General features: G+C 35.2%; 1 protein-coding gene across 2 annotated transcripts in view; it reads right to left on the bottom strand.

The window, feature by feature from the left end:
• Window positions 1–3,219: 3,219 nt before the first annotated feature.
• LOC126828473 (uncharacterized) overlaps window positions 3,220–24,995 on the bottom strand; it is a 28,538-nt gene continuing 6,762 nt past the window's right edge. The window contains exons 3-24 of one of the 2 annotated variants that reach the window (XM_050558212.2): window positions 21,035–21,349; window positions 20,410–20,500; window positions 19,084–20,150; window positions 18,107–18,304; window positions 17,399–17,542; window positions 17,070–17,093; window positions 14,761–14,982; window positions 14,431–14,598; window positions 13,869–14,070; window positions 13,414–13,610; window positions 12,816–12,917; window positions 12,438–12,652; window positions 11,857–12,003; window positions 11,401–11,495; window positions 10,519–10,793; window positions 10,003–10,169; window positions 8,792–8,953; window positions 7,374–7,501; window positions 6,581–6,843; window positions 6,090–6,159; window positions 5,712–5,914; window positions 3,220–5,367 (exon numbers count right to left, since the gene is read on the bottom strand). In XM_050558212.2, the coding sequence (XP_050414169.1) occupies window positions 4,988–5,367; window positions 5,712–5,914; window positions 6,090–6,159; window positions 6,581–6,843; window positions 7,374–7,501; window positions 8,792–8,953; window positions 10,003–10,169; window positions 10,519–10,793; window positions 11,401–11,495; window positions 11,857–12,003; window positions 12,438–12,652; window positions 12,816–12,917; window positions 13,414–13,610; window positions 13,869–14,070; window positions 14,431–14,598; window positions 14,761–14,982; window positions 17,070–17,093; window positions 17,399–17,542; window positions 18,107–18,304; window positions 19,084–20,150; window positions 20,410–20,500; window positions 21,035–21,349 (4,835 nt within the window). In that variant the 3' untranslated portion in view covers window positions 3,220–4,987. The remainder of the gene's footprint in view (window positions 5,368–5,711; window positions 5,915–6,089; window positions 6,160–6,580; window positions 6,844–7,373; window positions 7,502–8,791; window positions 8,954–10,002; window positions 10,170–10,518; window positions 10,794–11,400; window positions 11,496–11,856; window positions 12,004–12,437; window positions 12,653–12,815; window positions 12,918–13,413; window positions 13,611–13,868; window positions 14,071–14,430; window positions 14,599–14,760; window positions 14,983–17,069; window positions 17,094–17,398; window positions 17,543–18,106; window positions 18,305–19,083; window positions 20,151–20,409; window positions 20,501–21,034; window positions 21,350–24,995) is intronic. The other variant, XM_050558213.2, reaches the window with a different exon arrangement.

A 24,995-nucleotide genomic window follows, 5' to 3' on the forward strand; every position in this document is an offset into this window, starting at 1 on the left:
CTGTTACATGAGTACCCGTAGTTCCAGCTAAAATGTTATTATAATACGTGATATATATCGTTTAGCTGTGTGCCGTATATATTTGTTGTACATGCAGTGTACATGCAGTATATTGACATTGAAAACAAAGTACAATTGATTACACCCTAATAGTTGTCCGAACGATATTGTGTCAAAACATAAGAAATTAAATGAAATGAAATGAAATGGGGTTTAACGTCCTACTGTTCTGCTCCTATACTGGGCTAATGAAGACGGGCATACGCCATACAGTGTGCCAGAGGATCTTTTACGTGCATTCCAATATATACACGGGACCTCGGTTTTTCGTATCATCCGAAGGACTAGACAGCTGTCCTTGTCAGGCCCTCCGTTCTGCACCACTCACAAGGGAAAACCACGTCGGAAAACAAAATATAAAAGCTGTGAAAAAATATGATTTTAAATAAAATACAATCTACGAATTTTGGTAGGAACGGGGTCTTCCTTGGTAGCCAAATTAAAAATAAAAAGAATTTTGGTAGGAACAGCGTCTTCCGCGTCCAGTTAAATGATTTGTTGTAGGAACAGCGTCTTCTTCGGCAGACCATTAAGATATTTTGCATTTGCTACACATGACTGATAAAAAGGGTTAGTCTAACGGGAGACAAAGAATAATTAATCTTACGTGCATTTCTAGCATTAACTCCTGAACCACTAAGACATACACATTCTCCTGCTTTTACTGTACTGTGAGTTATATCAGCATGTACACTGACCACCACTAGCACCACCAGTGACACAACAACAGCAAACATTCTAGACTTTGCTTAAATCTCGTCAGATTGAACAGAAAAAAGGTGATTCGGGCGTTTTAAGTAAATTCTGTGGGAAAACAACAGTTTTGTATAAAAGATAAGGGAAAACGTGATAGATATTACGGAGATTGCATTTGGGTTCAATTCAAAGCCAACTGCCCAATAACAAGATAAAACATACCAAACTGAAAATTTTGATTTAAAGTCTTTCCGATATTGGGGTCTTTAGCAGTGGGAGGAAACCGGAGGGCACGGAGAAAACCCACGAGGTTGGATAGGCGACCCTACTCCTTGTCACGTACACCCGGGGATTGGAAACCACACCAGTTGACTCAATGACAGGCTTTATGATACAGCGCGCACGTGCTAACCATTCGGCCATCCAACCCCCTTATCCAGGCAGGACTTCCAGGTTGGGTACTTTTTACCTCAATGATAAATTAACTCTGGAACGCTGTGTTGGTATAATTATGTTTATGTATCTTCATAACATCCATAATACAAAGGTTATATACATGTAGCTACACACACAGCTTTGACATTAAATATAAACTGGGCAGCTAAATGTATATTTCTCTAGGAACACCGCATGTCCTCCCTAGAAACGACGAATGATGTCTGCATAACCGGCCTCAAAGCCGAGGAGGCTGTTGGGCACGCCAACAATACTCTATTTAATTGGATGAATCTGTGCGCCAGATGGCGGGACAACAGTTACACACTTCCAGAAATGGATAATGGCAAAACTCTCGGCGAGCCAGTCTAAGAAAGTTGTAGAATAATGCAAAGTATCTTATTAACCGAAATCTACCCGTCACATATTTGTTTAATGACTTCAATATATTAAACAGCGCGCCTTTCATCGAACTAAAATAGCCCAATAATATAGCATTACACCAACACTTACGTGTACTCAATCGACCTACAGGGTTAAGTTGCCAACAGATTTTGATCGTGAATTTTCAGGAATAGTAAGTATTGAGGTCAAGATGGTCCTTCTTATCGATTCATGAAATTTCGCAAAAGTCTTTAAGGATTGTCTGTGACTGATAACGCATCACAGCAGTAATTAGCAAAAGGGTCAAGATAACCACCTACAGATTCGGGGCGTTTTCGAAAAAGTGATTCACTGGTTATTGTTCCTGGCTCTCATGACTGGTTTATAATGGAACAAAGATAGTCGGTATTTAGTTCCCGAGTAATTGCCCCAGATTTCTCATAAATGGACATTACGCACTCCTTAGGTATAGTCAATGTTGAATAATTGGAGATTGGTTAAAGGTGACCCTTGTTGATTTTCGGAGATCATCAGAGTATTTCACGTGTGATTGTTGATTAAAAGCACATTGTCCTGTTCATTTCAACAACTCCGCTAATAATAAAGACAATATTTGACACTAAAGACATACATGTAGTTCAAGTCCTAGCATATATTATCGATGTTATCTGAGCCACCCACTCTTGATTTCTTTATGAGGAAAGGTGGGCGCTCTTATATCAGCAAATGATGAATATGACTTAAAGGAGCTAAATCGCTAATATTTGGGATCTATAAATTGACACAAATGGGTCGCAACGTATATAATAATGTAATATGAATGTAAATACACTGATTTACATTCAATCTTTTCCGTTTTTACTCTAATTTCAAAGCAGTTATGTTCGGTGAAATACCCCAGAAGTCTCAATCCATTGGCAATCTCTAGCGTCTGGTTATTCTAGTCTACACCGATAGTATTTATTGCGCATGTTCTCCAGATAAGAATATGGGGTCACCGTTGGACATGACTTGTGGAATATGTCTAACCTCGTTCTTCGAGTCGCTTGTTACAAATTGCGCTGAAACGCATTATGGTACACGATTCGTGTACCAATCGTAACATGTTTATTTTGTCTTAAATATTGGATATCAGAAGCCCATCTTTTTCCGGTAAGATCACAAAACCAATGTGATTAAAATTGACAAATAATTAGTGTTTTCATTGTCGAAGGTTTTGGATGATATTGAGTTAGAGACTTAGCTACTTTAAAGCGAGGAAACTAGCTTCAAATGAGTTCTCAAAAGGTGCCAGTTTCATTGATTATTTCGTCCCTTATTTTATTATAAATACAGTAATAATTCACATTGAAATTACTTACTCTCCAGTACTAAATCGACGTGCCTTCCTAATTGCGAAATAGTTTCAGATCAGGTGTCCACTACGAAAGGAATAAGCAAACCCTGCGTAGAACGCGACACCCACGTTTCTATATGCCTAAACTATGGACGGCAAACTTGGTTGAACTGTATTGCAATGGAGGTTTCAGTCTACTACATAAATGGGCCACATTTTGTAAATCCAAATGTTAGTCTCACGTCAGTAACGTTGATCAAATAGTGGCTCTTTCGTCGTCCACACTAACATAACTAAAAAAAAAGTCCAAGTAGGAAATTTATTTATTATCTGAACACAGACTAGAACACTCATTAAACACTGTGACGTTATTACAAACTAAGATATTTAACATAAACATAAACTTTACTAATCGTTGTTGTGAGTAGATAACAATCATGGCATATTTGAATATTGAAATGAAGTCCGGGTGCGATTATGCATACGTAACATAAATATTTCAGGCCTTTTGGAGGGAAGGAAAGGAGGTAATTCAGTTATCGACGACAGAAGAACATGCTTGTCAAATACATTACATTAAATTAATTATGGTTTTCTTTACTTTGAAATTTACTATATATTTAGAAAATGAGCATGGTTAACTATTCAATTTCGCCATGTTGTGAAAGACGTAAGGGGAGATTATTCATATAAACGTCATGGTTATAATGAAAGTATTTTTTGTTTTTTTATAAAATAAATACAAAAACTCAATTATTTCTAATTATACTGTTAAAGAGATACTCAAGGAATTATATCTATTTCGATTGTAATTGTTGATTAATCACGAAGATTAAAGACAAATAAGGTAGAGTTTAAGATCATAAACAATCAAACGTACTATAAACAAAAATATATCAGTGCAAATATTATTCAGATTGGTAAATCATGTAGTAAGTTATAGTTTTTGGAACTTTTTATTTTTTATCATGTAATAAAGTCACGCCGTGACACTGTCGGACATATCTGTTTTGTATGATCTAGCATCACTACTTAACGCACACCGTTTCCTTTAATTTTCTAAATTACTATCTAAATAACTCTTCTCTGCCATTTTTTTTTATCTCATTTATGCAATGAAATGTTTTACTGGCCTTCTAGGATGCTGCTCGTTCTTATTTGTTCCGGTTGTTTTTAGCTATGGTAGAATGATTTGATTAACAGATATTGTTAAACTAATCTATTTACAAAGGTTTACTATTATATAATAAATACTTACAGATAATAATTATTAAAGGGTCTAGATATATTATAACAGTTATTTACAATATAAAAATAAGGGTCGAATTTCTAGGACTAGTTTTTTTTTTCACCGATATTTAATTGATGTGTCTGTGCGAAATTTAAATAAAATTATGTAACAAACGATTCAAATCTGACTGTGTATAACTCTGGTTGAACTGTGCTTGAATCTATGTGAAAAATTAAAAAAAAAAAACCCTAAAACTAAGTGTGTTTAAACTAGGTCTACACTCTGCTTGAATCTAATTAAACGCATGAGATTTTTGTCCGAATATTAATTTACTAGAAATTAGACCCTTAGGTTTCATTTTCATTATATATGAAATGTATAACATTTCTACAATACTATTATTTAGCACTTCTTTATGTTGTTCTAAAAACATTAACATGGACTATTTTTGTGGAAGACTTTTTGTATTTCAGTATTTTCAAATACTGACATAATTACGTAGTATGGACAAAATACATAATTTGTGACAATAATTATATATATCTACATTATAAAATAATAAAATCGTTTGTCATTAATAAACAAAAAAAAAATATATAAGCCATTTTTTTCATTATTACAAAATATTTGAGAATTTTTTTTCAAAGTAAATAAAACAGAACATTTCCTTAACATTGATAAATATAAAAGTACTTTGTATAAGCATTAATAAAATCTTGCATTTCCTGATCATAAACTCTTCCTTGACATTCAAATATTAAATTTCATGGATAATAAATTAAAAAAGCAATTTAAAAAAATTTCAGCTACGTGTACTTCAAAATGTATTCTTTCCTTGCTATTAATCAGTCATCAGAGACATGTTTGGTTGGTATGGAAGACGTTGGGATAAAATACAGGGAATCAAAGCTTTGATTGTTAACAATAGTGTCAATAGTTCGAGTACTGGCGTTATGTAGTTTGCGACGCGATGCTCCAGAACCGCTACTGCTATTCGACGACATCGAATTTGAATTGGAGTTGGACACAGAAAGCGACTTCCGCAACCGCATGGCTGTACCTTCTCTACAACAAATGACCATCCACTGATCTCGTATTTGTTTTCTTCTAGCCACTAACAGTATAAATATAAAGAAACCTTGTAATGAACTGAGAAAGGTAAATATATACTGGAAGACTAAACGAGCATCTGCTATCGCCATGTAACCAAATGACCACGTTAGACCTGAAACATAGTATGAATTCAATTAACATAAATTAAAGACACAGATGAGCAGCTGGTCCATAAATATTGTGGAATAACATAGTGTGTAAATAATACATAATTACATCATATTACATGATCTAGTTTACACCATAGCTAAGCAGAGATAAAAATAATAATAATAATAATAATAATAATAATGTTGTGACAATAGGTCAACCTTACATGCTACGCGCCGCTCCAATAATGGAAATCCCAGCCCTGGATTTCTACGACCCTAATTCAAAACCGACAAGTATGGACGAAGAAAGACAAAACCGATCAAGTAATATTATCAATAGACTGGAAGCCATTCTAGTACTAACCTAACAAAACAAAAATCGTCATGGCGGCCTTCAGATTTGTTTTAGCAGCACTGTTCTTAGAGGAGGAATGATGAACTCTCAAACCTCGTGGTCTTCTAGCTAGACTGATTATAATTATTATAAACATAATAATATTAAACAGTATTATGACACCGATTGGTAGAGCGAAGGACCAATAGAAAGCGTCTAAATCCATCCAACAACTGAAAAATAAATTCAGATTATTAATTGATCGATTTAATTGATATTTTCTTCGGGTCTGGGTTATTTTTAGATTGGGGAACATACTGTTCATTAATAAATTACCATAGATATGAAACATATAAGGTAGTGTTTGTATTATACCGGAGTAAATAGTTCATAGGAGTTAATACTTACTAAGTGTCCCTGCCTTTATATAGTGTGTAATCTATGTTTAGAACTGTTATTACTGGTATCAATGGTACACCTAAAAGTAAAACAAAAACGTTCATGCGTAGAACCTAGAACCAAAGATAAAGTGCCATCCACCAGTTTTACAAATTCGTTTGAACAATGACTAAACATATTTGGTCCTAAACACAGTCCGTGTGGAACACCCTGTCAAAATCAGGGGTGACAGTTTATCGTTATCTAACAACACTCTTGGCTCTAGAGGCACATCACAAAAGGTCGAAGAATTGCCCAGATTTGAAATGAAATGAAAGAAAATGGGATTCAACTGTCCTGTGTGTCTGCGACCCTGTAGTCACCGAGCCACTGTGGCCCTCTGTCCAAATTTAAATACTCGTAAAATAAAACTGAACCCTACGTCGACTGAGTAGAATTCTCTAATAACATTATTAAAATTAATATGGCGTTTTAGTCCGATAAAATACAACAATACTTACCCCATGCTGGTATAGCGGTTTTTAGTGTGTATCTAGAGATATAAGTTCCCAGAACTTTAACAAAAGTAAGGTATTGAAGAATCGCCTCCACCAACATCCACATAAAGGAGACAAGGATGAAATAATGAAGACACGCGGCGACCGTTAAACAAACGTAATAATTATCTGTTTGTTTAATTCCAACTAAAAACAAAACTTCAGATCCCAAAAGTGATAATGCCATGTGGAATAAAGTTTGCTGAGCACGACCTTGTCGCAATTTCCTGTAAAATATATAGAGTTAAATCTATTAAAGCTCCATTGTGACAGAAGGTCAATAATCATCTTCCTTATTTTAATGTATCAACAAAAAGATATTTTAATGTAACAATAATAAGGTATTTTAATGTAACAATAATAAGATATTTTAATGTAACAATAAACAGACAGTAGTCTAGAAAAGTTAAACTAAACAAAGAAGGTTTTCTGATATTTTAGCCCTGATGTTTGTATATTTAAAGGAATTATCCTTCAGGCATTGGCTAACGATCTAAAAGAAAACATGATGGTGGAATTAAAGCAATAATAACTGGAACTTTAGATGATGATAAGGTCCGTTAGGAATGATTGATTTGAATAAAGTTTGGACCTATGTACTTTTTCGTAAAACTACTTTATAGTGTGGGTGTTCAAAGAAGTTTATTTTTCCTTCATGGTCTACGATTAAGAAACATTTTGTCGCAAATATATTACTGATAATGATTTTATATTGCTTGGGTAGAATACAGAATATAATGATAATATAAATACTTACGAAAAGAATATAAAGGTAACAATGGTCATACCCAAACCAAATATAGAGAGACTGAGTCCTATTAAAGTTATTATAGACAAGGAGAAATCATGTATAGGATCAATAGGTTCACTGTGACCATAGAAATCCTACAAAAAATACAAAACAAAATTATTAACACCACTTGAAATTTGAAATAAACAAGGGAATGTCGGTGTTTTACGAACGGCGTGTAAAAATCGGCATAGAAAGCTGGTAAACCATAATTAAAGAGATCAGACCTAAAATAACTATATTTTCACACTTTATTTTTTTAAAAGAATTCATGCAATGTCCAACTTGCATCAGTGTATGCTGCAGTGGCGAATATAATTTATTTGAATGACACTGCAGAAATGAATGGGGTTTAACGTCCTACTTTTCTACACCGAATGGGCTAATGGATACGGGGTGTCACTACCGAGTCTGTATATTGTTAGTCTCTGGTCGTCATGTGAGAGATTTTTATCCTTTTCAAACTACAATACCGTACCAGCTGAATCTCTACAAAATTGTCCAATTTCGTTCAGTATTTACAATGATATAATGGATTGGAAATTCGTCAATATTCGGTATCCTCTGCAGAAGATATGAACGAGATATGGTCAAAAGAAGCCAGTACCACATATAATCTTCCTTAAAATCCCTTGATGGACCTCGTTTTAAATTGGGTGAATCCAAGTTGGGAGATTGTGTCCGCCGTTGATATTTTGATATCAATTTGAGTACATTTAAGGCTGGATTAAGTCGTGAAAACTTAGATATTGTGAGATGAATGCAGATCACAATCAGCGGCTTTAAAGGGAACATCCCGAGTCTCAGAAATAAAAGTCCGTGAGATTTAAGTGCGAATTATAGAGGAACGGTGTATCGAAATTCCAGCTCAAAAATTTGAGTCGTTTGGACGTGAACGTCAAAACCTCTTCTCCGGATACGAAACCCTTTAAAGATTTCGGGTCCATTTTTTCGTTGGGTGACCTGATAATCTGTTGCCGTTCCTTCAGGGGTCTATACAGCGCATGACCTACGTGCTGTACTTGATAACGAAAAATACATTTCATCTACACGTTATTTGTATAAAATAAAAGTCTAATTTTAGCCAGACACTGTATAATACAGTTTGGGACACCATCTCCATTTCCAGATGAAGACTGGCGGGTTTAAGTTGTTTGAAAACATATCACGTATATTGAGCTATTTGCTCGGTCCCAAGGTAGAGGATATTAAGGGCTTTTAACACAAAACTAAGCAGTTGTATTCTCCAAAATATAATCGAGATTGGCCCTTTAAGGGTAGGTGGACAATCTTTGTAATTATTACAATCTCTGCTGTGAATGTATAAATGCACAGTCTCGGTCTGTTAATTCGAAAATTTATAATTTATAGTTTCTATTACTTACTAGTAAAACGGCAAAGTTTGTAAGATGATCACACATACAACAATCTTTATCATATAAAATACCATCATATACACAACCTTCTGTAGACCAACCACCTTGATAATTATCTAACTTAAAATCCCAGAACACACATTTAGTCTTATCAGCACGATCAGCAGTTGTCTGAAAGGAAGACGGGTCATTTGATTGAAATAAACACAAGTAAAACATCAATAAACTAGAGTGATTCCTTTAGTCCTTAAGTGATTAATTGAATTAATACCGGTGAACCAGTTCCAAACAAGGTCACGTTAAATGTGTCTTTCCCAACCTAAAAATCCTCTAATCCACAACTAGATATTCCAGTGATTGATTGTTAATCGACAGTAAATATATTTGCTTTTGCTTGGATATGAAATGAAATCTTGGTTAAATACCCAGCTCTGTCTATTACACAAGGGTTTGGTGTAGCACCATAGGTCTTTTGTCAGACGTGGAGAGCGGGCGTTGAAACCGGTCGCCACATCCTACATACGACCCATGAATCTTTTCTTACTACATATATCTGTAGCCTTGAGATCGTCTAGAATTTGTCTGTAGCTGTCTTTACTTCTGCTTCACGTTGTGTATTTACTTCTTACAGTTTCTTAAGACGTTTGTCTTCTCAGTTATAACAATGCAACAGTTCGCTTCTACATTTTATATAGCAAAGCCGAATACATGCATACAAGCACAGATTACAATACTAGCTAAAATAATTTCTCCACCCTAGCCAGCCTCGCGGCTGTCTAGAAACTCAGATGGAATCTAATAGAAGTCTAACTTAAAACTTTACTATGATTTATTTTATAAGACTCCTGCATATCACGCACAGAAGGCCTGTTCATGGCCCTGAACCTTTGCAATTAACGATATGATTGGTTACTTTAAGCCAAATGATGCAATTAGAATAATTCCACTCACGTGTAATTTGGTGGTATTTTATTGCAATGTTTTGGCTAAATAGCTCTTTTTATGTGGCAACTGTCAATTACAGACTAACTTGATTTAGTACACACTATATATAATATATATATGAATATGTGTGAAACTATTAATTTGCCAAATATATTAATTAATGAAATATAAAGTCATCTTATTTCTCTATTCTTTGTCTATAAATTTAAAAACAATGTCGCAACTACTATATTATGGTTAGGAAATCGTTTCTAAATCGTATTTGAATACATTACCTTAAAAGGTCTGAACACCATTCTGACTTTTTCCTGTAAGTTTTCAACTTTCTGTCCAGCAACACTAGCCGATATAATAGGACTGTTAACCATCAATGACGATGAATTACTTTTAAATAAACCAACTTTTCTGTAGATAAACATTGACAATCGGGTAGGATGTCCAGCTGGAATAAAGAAAATCATAAATCTTAATTCTTACATATACTTGTTTTTACAAGAAGGGATTTATACCCATCTACGTTCCGTTCAGGAAAATCTCGATTTCATTTAGAAGTTGGTTCAAAACAATGAGATAACAGCTATCCTTGTGATGTGCCACCGTTTGAAGAGACTTATCAAGCAAATAATCTATTCGCCAAATGAATCTTATGTCAGATTGAATGTACCAATTTTATATGCGGATATTATTACCAGGAACAGAAATAATTGGGTCGATTTTAGGGAGACATTCTTCATATTTTTTTCTTATGATTTCTTTGCTGCCATTGTCCCGACAACAAACGGAAATCTCACCTTTTTGTCTATCTTTAACTAGGTTTTCTGGTAGTTCAATAGCTACATCAAAATCTTCTAATTGTTTATCAAAACGATCCATGATAGTCATAATCCTTGGTTCTGTCAGAGGGTTTGACCAACTTTGAGACACTTTGGCACCAAGACCTATAACAGGTGTATCCGTTTCATTTAATTCCCAGATTTCCATGGCAATATTTGGAGTCACAAGACGAATGGTCTTCTCTTTTCCGAGCTGTGCTTTATTAGCAATTTCTTCCATGTTGGCTAAAATCCTAAAAGATAATTGCAAATATGTTATCGAATTTCATAGATTATAAGCCTGTTGAATGAACTCATTCGGATTTGGAATCATAATTGTATACCTTTGTCCATAGAACAATGAGATATTAAGTTTTCATGTTCAATTTTCCGTCAGTATCATTAGTAATGGAAACAGTATGTCAGTTATAAAGTCGTAGAAAATTATAAATGGAAAGTAAAATCGTGTATTAGAGCACCAATGTTTCAAAGAGCCAATAACCATTTTCCTAATCTCAATTTAACAAAAAGAAGTACATAACGCGTACTCAATATATAATTTTGACGGTTAAAAACGTTGGTTAGGTGCTGTTTGGGCCTCAACACAAATGGATTACCGTTCAGGCACCGGCTAGCGATCTAAGAGGTAAATACGATAATGCCATAAAATCTATAGAAAGTAATGTGCATTATAGATGGGCATAACTAACGCTAGGATTTGTCAATTTGACTAATTTTTGGACCGGTATACTTTTTTTGTAAGGCTTAAATGTCTATTTTCCCCTTTGATTGGAATACTGAGCTTTTAAATAAGGCTAGGCAAATTATACTTCAAAGGTATACCATAAACAGATAACATACCTTGAAGCTGCTTTATTATGTGTTTCAGCATTATTTATATCATTGCGACTTGAATCTAACACTTTATCTACAGTCCGTACTAGATTCTGTGAAACCTGAAAGTTACAACAAATACTTAAGTGACCTCGCCAGTTACTAATATTATACAATATATAGTTTTCTCAATCCACAAAATTTTGTTTAAACTACATACATATCCGTTAATCTTTTTCATATAAACCAATTTAAGAAAATGCAAATATATAAAAAAAAATCAACGAAATGTCATTTCTATTCTTATGATCTATAGTAAAAGCCCGTCATCAGTTCAAGATCAAGTAGAGGCAAACGTACTCGTCATGTCCGAAAATTGCCCATAATACAATACACATAAGTTGTACTCATTCATTGAGGTTTTTCTCCATATTTACCCCAATTGCGGATTTATAACTGATTAATGTTTTATTCAATATTTACCTTTATGGCTGGTTTAGACACGGTGTTAATTTTATCCATAACTTTAGCTATCCGATTAATATCATCTTCTGTTAGACTTTCAGGTTGTGACATGAGCTCGACCATTTTATCAGATATATCTTCAACATTAGCGTCTTCAACTTCGACCTGTAATATTAAAAACGGGATTTCTTATAATGGCATAATCCACTAGTGTATGTAGTGTACACTTCTTCTAAGATGGGTATGACGAAAATGGTCTTGGGTTAAGAGTAAATCAATATATGAAATGAAATGTGATTTAACGTCCTACTCTTCTGCGTCAACTTCTATCAACTTGATTCAATGCAGACAGGCTTACACAATGAAGTGTGATATGGAGTGAATTTACCACGGTTGGCAAGGGTTCTTTTGTGTGTACACCAACGAGCACACCAGGTTGGAAAATCCCAATGAACTTTCTTACAAAACATCTGGATCGAACCCGCGACTCCCGGGTTATTGAACCAGCACCTCATTCATTAAGCCACCACTCCCGAGTAAACCAATAAAATGAATTACCAACAAAGCTTCATTTCCAAATACAATACAAGTCAACTAACCTTTTCCAACTCTACCAGGCCCGGGTTAGATGTTGGGATCGGCATAAACAAAGATGGCCTAGCTATAGCTTCTATTTCATCACCATTTGTTTCCACAAATTCTTCAGATGACATATCAGGGAATGTACCACATTCGTTATCAACCACCCAATCATGCCAATAGGCTCGTTCTTCTAAATCGCCAATACATCTAGCAGTTCCAGCAGGTTTACCATCTAAAATGCATTAAAATACAAACATTCGGGAGCAGTTCATTGACAGAAGCGACATAGCGTTTCCCTAATTGTTTCGATGGCACCAATTCTCTCCAAATTTATATTGTTTGCATAAAATTGATGCGTAAGGCATAATATGGTTTTAAAATAGAAGATATCTTACCACACACTTCAGCACTCAACGATGACGAATTAACAAACGTAGTTGGAAAATGTGCACCCAAACCTGTTACTTCATCCTTTAAATATTGTTCCGTACAAACATCTTAAAAATATCAAAATATGTATATATGATTTGACGTAAAACTTAGGTTAAATTCATTGTCTTTATATACGTGATAGTTTGAAAAATAATGATGTTGCTGATATGAACAGGAATGGAACGGGGTTTAACGTCCTACTTTTCCACACCGATTGATAGGAGTATATGAATGCCATTCTTGATTTGTATACTGTGCTTACTGTTTTTAAAACACATCATGATGCTCTTGGATGGCAATCTGTTCTATTTTAGTATTACATTTATATTTTCTTAAACAAATCTAGTTTAGGTAGGGGTGCAGGTGCGGGTGCGGGTGCCGTATTTCTGTCCGCTCAACTGTACGGTTGGTCTTGAAATGAACAGCATAAGACTAAACGTTTTGGATACAAATAATGTACGTAATAATCCCTATAGGGTAATCAAATACATGAAAGGAAAGGCCAAATGGAGTTAATATCAAAGCTAAATAAGGAAGTTTTATTAAAATTTTAATACCTACCAGTTCTACCAATGAATATATACTTGCTGACGTCATGTGCAACGTTCCAGTGTTGGCTGAGTAAAGCAGAGTTGTCTACAATCATGGCGTTCAGGTTTTTCAAGTAATCTTGCACAATTTGAGACTTAAACTCCTCGGGAACGACCTCTCGTGACAAACTGAGGTACGTCATAAATTTTATACGCCCTGTTTCATTACTGCAAGAAAATAGTAAATAGAAGGATTTGCCTTATTATTCGACTTTCTTCGTACGAAATGGTATTCATTTACATCTCAATCTGGATAGTGCACTAAGCTAACAATGTTTTGGGTGTATTTTTAATCTTTGTATTGCAGTGCAACTCGTTGGTGGCTTTATATTTGTTAATATTCAACAATTGGATTTGTAAAAATGAATGAAAGGATGAATGAAATGGGTTTAACGTCAAAGACACCAAATGCTTCTTTGTACTTACTCTGCTTTGACTACCTTTGTAACGATGTTATTTAATAATGGTTTTGACGATCTTATTGTAGATGTTATATTATTGTTAAAAAATAACATATCTTCAGATACAGATCGTGTTAACCCCACGGCAGTATCCATTAAATTAAACAAAGCTGCATCTTCAGCCGAAATGCCTTTAGTTTGAATCGTACCAGAAAGCGTTACCACATCTGAAAAGAAGAGTCTTAATATTTCGTTTGTCTTGCTATGCAGTTGTGATATATTGGACATATTGAAATTAGAAATAAAAAAAACATGCACCTATTCCTTTACATTGATTTATAAAACGTTAGGGACAAATAAATAACCTTGAATCACACCAACGTCGTTTTTTAAAATAAATAAGATCGAAAATGAAATGATATTATAATTTAATTTACAACACGGTGTCGATTAGTTGTGTAAATGTTTAAGTAGAGGGATCATTTACTTAGAATGGTTCTGTATTATGCCATGCAATGCTACCTTTTCACTAATCATCTTAACCATTAGCCGCAGTACCAACTTCTTTAAAAGAATTATTTATTTACCTGTATATCTTATCATATATGTAACAGATTTAATTCGTTTAAACGGTCTTCTTCTCCAAACTTCACACCAATATTTTCCTTGCAGCAACGACGGGAATGTAAGCCCTGTCTCCTGAGATTTTAGTCGTCTAAACAAGGACAGGTCAAGTACCAAAGTACCAGAAAATCCTGAAGAAAAGAATATTGATATTTCGTTTAAATATGTTAAGAAACAATATGCGACGAAATATCATTCCCAAAATCTCCTTATCGTTAATTAAAATTCTAATGTAACTAAATTGAAATGAAAGGTCTGATGCTATTAGATTGTTATAAAATATTAGCACTTACGATTTTGATTGTTTATCTTAAATTCGTTGTTATTCTGTCCCAAGTAAACGGATCCCAGATCTTGTATAAGTACGCCATCTTTATACCAGAGCACTAATTCGTCTGGTGAAGAAGATTGAAGTGGACACAGCAAGGTACCTGCGCGCATTGATGTCATATGTACAAGTTGAACTTTGCCTGGTGTATCCAAAAAGTCCTCAAAATTTTCAGTTTCTGCTACTTCTGTAAAAGAGCGAGAAAAGGGCATTTCAAGCCAAACCGGGTCATTTCGGGACTAACATAACTTTATTTTGATAATTCGCTTGCGCGTAGGGGGGTTTGGTTAAGTAATGGGGAGAAACCAGAGGTCCCGGAGAAAACCATCTTCAATAGAAAGCTTGATCTCGCTTTAACTATATACATCTTATCAAGGCCTTCACGTAATACCCTGCATATTTCGGCACTAATTTCGAATGGGTATTCACCCAGCTTGTGAGCCTATCAGATTCCTCGATCATTGCGAATACCAAGTCTCGCCCTTTTCAGCTAAAATTTCTACCTGTGATAATCGAGTTGCAAAGTTCAAAGTTCGTTCAATGTCAAGGTTTCCGTGGAGGTCGCTATGTCGCAACCTCTGATTGGATGCTACTGTTCACGTGTCTACATATAACGTAGCGAGAAGTTCGGGAATTGTAAAGTAATCCAGCAACGTCCAGATGTTGTACAACTCGCAGCCGTTGCTTCAGAAACATGGGAGAAAACATACGTGGTTATGCTGGTGACCTTTCTCCTTGTCACCTTTACGTGTGGGATCAAAACCACGCCACTTAACTCAATGGCCGACCTTATGAATGATCTAATGTGTATGCGTTAGACTAATCATCCACCAAACCCCATTGTAAAAGAGATAGTGTTCATTAATCTTTACTACAATTTGGATTAATAATAACACCAACATATTGGACTAAATGAATGGTTTCTTACTCATATTTTTGACATTTCTACAATTGAGTTATGGTTATACTACAATCATTGAGAATTTATTATACAACCATTGAGATTTTATTATACTGCAATCAGTGAGTTATGACTGCACTGCAGTGACTAATGATTATACAGTAATCACGCTGTCAGTATCTCACTATAGTCATTACGGTGCGATTTGTGAATTGTGAATGTTCTGTATTTGAAATATGAAAGGAAAGTTGCCCCTCGTACATGATCTATTGTAATTTAGTAATATTTCATATTTCCAATTTATCCTATTATTTTTTGCTGGTTAAAGTCGACCATCGACAACATACCGAAATCACCACTTCGCGTGTGAGACGGTTCAGTGATTGCCACGTCTGGTCTGGTGACTGGTAATAATTGCGGCGCCCATGTATAAAAACCGATTTATGACGGAACACAAATTTATAAAATCAGATAATATTTTAGCTTGAGCTCATCCACTGGTTAAACAAATGAATTGCCCCAAAAAGGAATTTCTTGCTGACTCATACACAGCGCTCGAAGTTCGGTGTTTAGCAAATCGTCACCTGTGACAAAAATCGATACCCGTTGCTGTCGCTGTAACGCGCGCCGGGGTGAGTTTCTATGAATTAATGGACAATTTAAAGAAGATGGGTTCAACTTCCACTCGACACAACCAGGTCGTTTCGGGACTAACATATGGTTCAATTTTATTTCAACAAATCGCTTGCACGTAACGGTCTTTAACAGTGGGCCGGAACCGGATGACCTGGAGAAAACCAACGCGACCCCAATCCTTGTCACGTATAAGCGGGAATTCGAAACCATGCCACTTAAGTCAATGACAGGCCTTATGATCCAACACGCACTCGTTACCCCCGCCCCCATCCCCGTTAATTAATAGACATTGCAGAGGAAATAAACTGGATTCTCAGGTAGAAGCAGAGATAACTCGTACTAAGGATAATTTAAAATGACAGTAGTAGGTTGAAAATTTGAATGTTAAAGGATAAATTGTAAAGATTGTGAAGAAATATTAAGGGAGATTTTAAAAGTTAGGAAAATGTACTGGGCGTGTCATTGTTATTGTTTAGGGAATATATCGTAGAAATAATGAACATAACTGTGTAGGAAGCTAATGTTAGTTTAATAATATATCAAATGTGGTTACAGATAAATTTAACCCTTTCAAATGACAGACAGGGCCCATTTCGAACCATAGATAATATGGTTGAAATGTTCAAGGGCATACTAGATTTAAAAGAAAGAAGTAAAATAAAGCTATTTAACACATTTACATAATATAGGTTGAATAAAGATAGGGGTGTAGGATTTTAATTATAACGGTACATTACCTTTATATAAGAATGCTTTAATATCTACAATTAACATAGTCATATGAATAATCTTAATTGTCTTTTATTAAAATACTGATCATTTATCTTATAAAATAACATTATCACCCACATAAGGATAATAGACTCAAGCGTGAAACCATCTTCTGGATTAGGCTTATTTTATTGAATATTTACAGCACCTGTTAAATTTCAGAATAACCTTTAATAGACTATCCCAAATGACAAAGCTTTAAACGAACATGTGACATAAATTTGTGACATTTTTGACGTTGCTTACGTCAGACAATTTTACCAGCGTCTTTAAAAGTTTAAAACTGGTTTCTTACCTGTTAACGGAACTTGTTTTTCGCAGACACTTGGTAATCGAGTTTCACAATTAATTTTAGCGACGTCATATCCAGATACAGCATCGCATTTAGAATCTGATGTATCGTCTCGAGACTCAGCGAAATCTACCCAAACATGTGTCCCTAGAACAATAAAACAGTATTCATGTATAAAAAGGGCGGGGCTCTTGCGTGCTAATATTTGTTTGCGATACAAACCTCGGTGGAAGCGGACATGAAGCCCCACGAACGCAGGAACGATGCATGCCAATAAAGTCCATTTCATCGTTATTCTAACATTTTAACAAATCCACAGATCTTCAAAGTCTTCAAATATCAAGAAAAATAATGAAATAATATTCTAAACTTAGCCGGGCGTTTGCACATTCCATAATAAAATGAAAATATGACGTAATGTAATACTGAACGATAGTGGTAAGGACAATGAGAAAGACACCGTCTTGTCTACCTAACTTAAAGGTCCCTGGGTCGATCCAGGTGTTGGCCGGAAAAGTCCCTCGGGATTTTCAGTTGTAGTTTCCCCTTGTCAGTGCCACAGGACGTCAAGCCTGACAAGGAACAACGTCTAGTTCTTGGGAAAGGACGGGAAACTGAGGTCTCGCGTATACTTTGGTGTGCATGTTAAAACAACATTCGAAATAAGAGTAGAACTTGATACACCTTTGGAATGCCTTATTCTATACGTACCCAAAGATGCACGGCGGGGATGTGAAGCAAACGCCATGGCGGAAATGTTACCATAAAAGGTATTATTTATGTCTGCCAACCTTCCGCCGCGATCCACGCAATTTTGAGCTGCACCCTCTTGGGTGTACGGCGTTTCTATGACCCTATAACACTTGTCCAAATGGTGGTGACTAACCCAGTGAACTCCACAGTGAGGATCTGGAATAGAAAACACAAAACTTTATTTCAGAATAGAACCCATTTTCATAAGAATTCCAACGAATACTATACCGGCAAATAACATTTATTTACAAATTCCATTATTCGACGTACACCCTTTAACTCGTACTTGTCCTATCGACAGCTTTGTGAAGGGAAAACACAGTGTGTTCTTGTCTAATTCAGATAAGTAGAGACCCAATTTCATAAAGTAAGCTAATTATTCGGCCAAAACAAAAAGTGATCCATGGCTTTGTTTTTCACTAGCTTCCCTGCATATGACCGATTTCAGAAGAATTGAAATAGACTGACTGTACTCGCGTTTCTGTGACGCCCAATATCTCCACAAAGAAGTGATGTGCGACTCTGAATTTTATGATTATCCAAAAATAATCCCTGCGAGTTTTCAAAATCTGCGATCCGTACAGGGGCATTAACTCCACAAAGACAACTGATGTGCGACTCTGAATTTCAGTAAGGTTTCCCAAATATGACTAAACAAACAATCCTCCAAAAGCTCTGACCAGTAGTCGGTTTGGGTGACAGGGGTTCTAGCAAATGTCTGATTACTTATTTCTAACCAATAAATCCCAGTCAGCTTGTAAACAAAATCTCAGACTATTTACAGAAATAGTGAACGACCACACAGATAGGTGGAACCAAAAATAGGGATAATGTCAATAAACATCCACATGAAGTGCTAGTTTAAAACACCGTACGTTTATATAATTATATTCATACGGAACCATGCGTGTAGATTAATAATGTAACCAGCTTACCGGGACTAAGACTGTGTATGGGTTCACTATAACATATAAACGGGAATGGTTTTTCACAGTCTTCCATTTCCATTCTAGGACGCATATTTTGAATTTGGGAATTATGAGCATCTAATGCGTCAGAGAGGGAGGGCAACAAGTCAGCATGTGGAGCTACATTGATAGGAGGAGCTACCCGACTCTCTGCTGACTGTTGAGGTGAGCCTTCTGTGGCGGCTGCAGTGATATAATCCAGTACCTCCGGCGAGTTATCGTTTGTGTTGGATTCTTTAGAATCTGGAACTAAATCATCTACATCTGTATATGATACAGTTGCTATTGTTGTTACCGAAGTTCCTTTCACTGGTGCACTTGCTGTAGGTACAGGTACAGGGGTTACTGTATCGGTTACGTTGTCCACAACTTCTTTTGAATCATCTACGTATGCGTCGGGTGTTTGCTGGGTCTTTTGAGATGAATTGGCTAGAATCTCTTGCGAATCCGCTGTTTCTTGAGTGCTGTTCACGGGATCTGCTTCTAAAACATTACGTGCGGGGTTGGGTGTTTTTGGTGTGGTGAACTTTTGTTGTTTCAGGGTACTGCGTTTGTGTATGTCCAGAACGGTGGGTGCTTGTGTTGTGGTTTCAAACGTGAAGTTTCCCAACGTGGTGTCGTCAACGTCGGCACTGTCGGGTTCATCTGTCACTTCGATACTGTCGAATTCTGTGGTTAGTTCTACACTCGATGCTTCTGTCGTGGTGACATTTGGAGAACGGGTGACGGTATCGCTGTCTTTTGAGTTACCTGAGTTGACATCAACAGATTGATCATCATTACTGTCATCATCTTGGTTTTGATCTGTTGTTGAGTTTTGGGAATCATTGGTATTTTGTGTAGTTGTATTATTCAATGTGGTCTGATTAGTTGGTGCTGTAGTTGTGTCGTCGGAGTCAATGTTTGTGGATCTAACAGAACGTTTAAGAGGAGTTGCTCCAGCTGAAAATGCCCCACATGTATTGGATGAATCTTGAAACGTTCCCTGTTGCCATTTCCACCCTCTCTTCACGTCACCAAATGGCTCATTTTGGCTGAAAATGATAACGATATAAATTATTTAATAACGTGTTCTTCGATTCGTTTTAGCAAAAATTAAAATTAATTATATCTGGATATTACTATATATATAGTATCAGAACTGTCGGAACTAAATGACAAGGTATGGTGTAGACATTACTAATACCCATGATTCGATCTCCACATTTCCAAATGACAAACCCATAAAATTATTATGGCGTGTACGTCAGCGTTCATATTGTTAGAAAGATTTAGCACTATATAAATACTCACCCAACATAAGATTGTACAATATGTGATTTCTTCTCATCCCAGATCAGTCTAGAATCTTCAACATGTAAACCAGACCATATATGATTTATCCCTGTCGTAACAATAGCAATAAATCTTTAAAGACACCCACCAAAGTCATTCGATGAAAATAGGGTATGTGGATGACCGTTAAAGGGGAGGGGTTTCGGTAGTATACTAGAAATTAAAAGGTGTGCAAAAGTGACGAGGTAATTTTAGAGAAACAATACTTTTTATGAGAAAGATGTTTATCATAACCGCTCTTGGTTAGAAGACGCATATCGTAGATCGATGGGCTGAACGGCATACATTTAGAAAGTAATAGTCCTGGCATTTTGACAGTTTTCGAGTAACCCACTCCATATTGCCCCATTATGACACCCTTATTGTTTGTCTAAAAGAAGGTGTTGCCAAGCCTGCATACTAAAACAATATTAGAAGAACAGACTTTTTAAAGTACTTAATGTCCGTTTACCAACCTAGATTCAGTCAAAGAATTAGTTTCATTTCACTCGGGAAGAGCTATGTATTAAATATGTCGTTATAATTTACAATTTATTCAAATGGATATCAACATAGATAAAATCATTTCCATTGTGGAGCTTACCTTCATTTATTAACACCTGATCCAAAGAATTGCGCCCCAATCCAAGTCTAGATTCTAATTTAATTAAAAATGAATGGTCGGCTCTGCAAACATTCTGGGCATCTAACCAGGTATGAGGTCTTCTATATAATTTAACACAGACAAATGCTGTGGTAGGACCAAGTTGTTTTGTTCTAGCTGGTATCCACCCATCTTTGCATATTATTTTGTTTCCACCATATGTTGTTATACTTGGTATAGTATAATGGTCATTTGTTCCATCCTGATCTGATCGGGATTCTATGCCCGCTAGACCCACAATACAGATTGCTAAACCTGAAATGGTACAATAAATAGTACATTTATGTGTGTTATGTATTGACCATGCTGTGTCTAGTCCTTTAGATGAGACGAAAAACCGAGGTCCCGTGTATATATTGGAATGCACGTAAAAGATCCCCTGGCAGTTGGAATTTGATATAAGAGTAGGCGATAGTGCCGCTGCCCGGGCAAAATTTCCCTCATACCACATTGTATGGCGTATGCCCGTCTTCATTAGCCCAGTATTGGAGCAGAGCAGTAGGACGTTAAACCCTATTTCATTTCATTTCATTTCTATTGCATTGTAAGTGTGTGGTGTATCGATGCTGTTTACTGAAGACAATAATATTTCAAGGATTTGTGTTGAATTGGGTAGACTTAATATTTTGTATAGTTATTTTCTATGCTGATTTGGGAAGACTTATGTTTTAAGTATTTGACGTGTAGAATGTACTACGTATGCTGATATGGGTATACTGTAATATTTTTAGTACAAGTACTCGTTTACTGCGTCATTTAAGTTAAATTAGTTAAAATTGTATTGTTAGTACATGAACTAAATTATTTAACCATTGATAGGACATAATCTTGGTTAGCATATTTAGACCATTAAAACATGTCTCGGGTGCCTATAAACCCCACACACTGTTTAATCCAAATTTAAATTACTTTCCAATTTCCATTTCACTATCAAACATTTCACAATATTCCTTTAAAAAATTATCTCAATTTATTTTCTCTCATCTGTGCCAAGCTAGATGGATATGCTGACATAATTAAAGGAAATTATCATTAATAATTTGGTGTTATCATTGACCAATGAAGCGTAGTTTTCCCTGATATTTGATTGATAGCCTTCATGTAAATTATATCGTATGACCTACAAGTAAATTAATTTACCTATATATATAACTTGACGTAATATGCATTACGTATGTCCTTGTTGTAATATTACATACAATTATAATATATTTACAAATATAATCTAATATACAAAATAATTAAAATTCGGATATAATTTCAAATAACCATTAATTAGCATCGGAAACCATCAAAAGTAGGTCTGGGGAATAATCTCAATATCTATTTGCCATCCATCAATTACCCTAAATATAATACATTTTGTTTTTTCAAATTCTGTCACTAGTTTATACAATTATGAAGGGCGACATCACGATATGATACCAATCAGCCACCATACCTGCTGGTTTTTCTTATACCCATATTTATAATATTTTTTATAGCGGTGGACTAGTGCACCTGCGGACTAGTTCACCCGCGGACCAGTGAGCATTCCTCATTCTGGCTACACTAGGTTTCCTTATTCTAGGCGCTAAGATTTCCTATTTAGGATTTCATATTCTAGCTGATACGTTTTCCTATATACTAGCGATTGGGTTTTAATTTGATGTTTCTATTATAATTACACAAAACAAAACTTTGGACAAGACACAATACGTAGAAATACGTCATCGAATTCTGATCTTAAGTTATTTTAGAATCTGGTTTTGACAATTCTAATTTTTATTTCTAAAATTTTTAGTTTTTCCAAGTTCTTACCTCTACTTTGGTAAAAAAAAATTCAAATTTATTATTTAGTTTTTCTAATTTTAGTAACTAGATCTTTTGATTTGAAATTGCCGTCGCTAATTGTCGCTATAGTTATCTCTATTTCATTTTCAAATCGTTGTCTCTGGTTTCATTTTCAAATTATGGTCTCCACTTTCTCAAATATTAGCCTTTTCGCTTTTGATAAGTTTTCAATTATTTGGTTAAACAGTTTCGATTTGATAACAATTAAATATTATCCTACTTTGGGGTTCTTTTTGGTGTTTTTTCCTTTGTTTTTGGTGGTTTATTGGTTTCATTTGTTGGTTTCTTTTTTATTTATTTTCGTGTTTGGTAAATCACAAATAGATAAAATTTGTTTCCAGGTATGCCCTAAAGTAGTCAGCATAACAGCGGTGATTCTTTTTATGTTGTAACTAACTATTCTACACGAACAAACGACTGTACATATATCTATGTGTTGAGTTTTAAAGTGTCAGTAATTTGCACACCAGCAAGTTTAAAGTTGCTTATACGTGACAGGTTGACATGTTTTGGTTAAGATGTGGTGAAATATTGACCTATAACCTGCAGGTATACCAACTATAAACCTCACCCACCTCACCTATATCGCCATAAATATACATATTCCAAAGTTTTGTAACCAGCATCATGCATTTGTCTTTTCAACCATTTTCATCACGAACGCTACGGCATACTATTTGATTTCATCCATGCAGTTAGAATATCGGACCTTTGAACAATATTTGCGTTAACTTAAAAATGAAATAAAATCAAATGGGATTTAACGTCCTATACTTTTCTGCTCCGTATTGGCTAATGAGGACGGGCGTACGCCATACAGGGCACTGCGACGTATTCTTATATCGAATTCCAACTGCCAAAGGATATTTTATGTGCACGTTAACGTGTAAACGAGGCCTCAGTTTTTTGTCCCATACTACTAGATTATGTCCTTGCCGGATCCTCCGTCCTGCACCAACACCGACAACGGAAACCGGTGCCGGAAAATTCTGAGGGTCTCTCTCGTTCGACATCGTAAGCAATCACTGGATTACCGCGGCTCCCGGGAATCTTATATACTTTGATCCTTGTTTCAACGTTCAAGTTGAACTAATTTTCCATACACCACAAATAACTGAAAAAACATTTAATCCTAATATTTCATCTAATAAAGTAGGTATATATTGTATATTTTCTCATACATTTTCTCATGCATTTTCTCATTAATTCTTAGGTTATAAAAAAACTATTTTGTTTGACCCTTATAAAAAATATACGTGACCTATCTACATATTTTATATAGGCCTAAACAGATAGATATGCGATGTATAAATGTTTTATTGACCAATCAATCTTCATTATGAATCGTCGCATTTCTTATATTTAGTATATTTAGAATACAACACGTGATGTATATATTATATAGGCGGATGGAAACATAATATCCGTCTTAAAACACAAAACAAGGTAACTATTTGAAGCAAATAAATCAATACAAAAAAAAAAAAAAAAAAATCACATTTAAAAATAAAAAAAAGAAAGAAAACAGAAAATCATATGGATCATCTTGTTCCATTTTATCATATACTCCAATTTCTTTATTTTCCATTCCAAATTTAAATCTGCAACTTTACAGAGATATTCAAAGGCATCGATTCTCTTAAACCACACACTATTTATACGTATCAGGTAAGGGAGAGAGGTTTCGCTATTTTACTTCTATTGACTGGCCTTTTGAATCGATGACACTACATTTGATTAAATTTGACTTTCTGCGTTTAGCTATCGATAGATTCATACAACTGGCAGTTGGTAACACATAATGTTAATCTGATAATTTCCTGACACCATTCAACATTGCGGTTGGCAACACATAAAGTTAAACATTGCTGATTCAGAATTTTCGGGCACAATTGTAAATTATAAATTTAAGGGCGTGTTTGGCTGCCGCGAATACAAATTTAAATTATTTCCCCCATGGTGTTAATTCTGTGGACAAGAACATGCCAGGCTTTATCTGAAGTAAATCACAATTTTTTTCAAACGGGATGCTTCTGACTTGATCTGGAAATGTGATATTTGGCAACTG

The sequence above is a fragment of the Patella vulgata genome, chromosome 7 (assembly GCF_932274485.2).
Source record: "Patella vulgata chromosome 7, xgPatVulg1.2, whole genome shotgun sequence".
Classification (NCBI taxonomy): Eukaryota; Metazoa; Mollusca; class Gastropoda; family Patellidae; genus Patella; species Patella vulgata.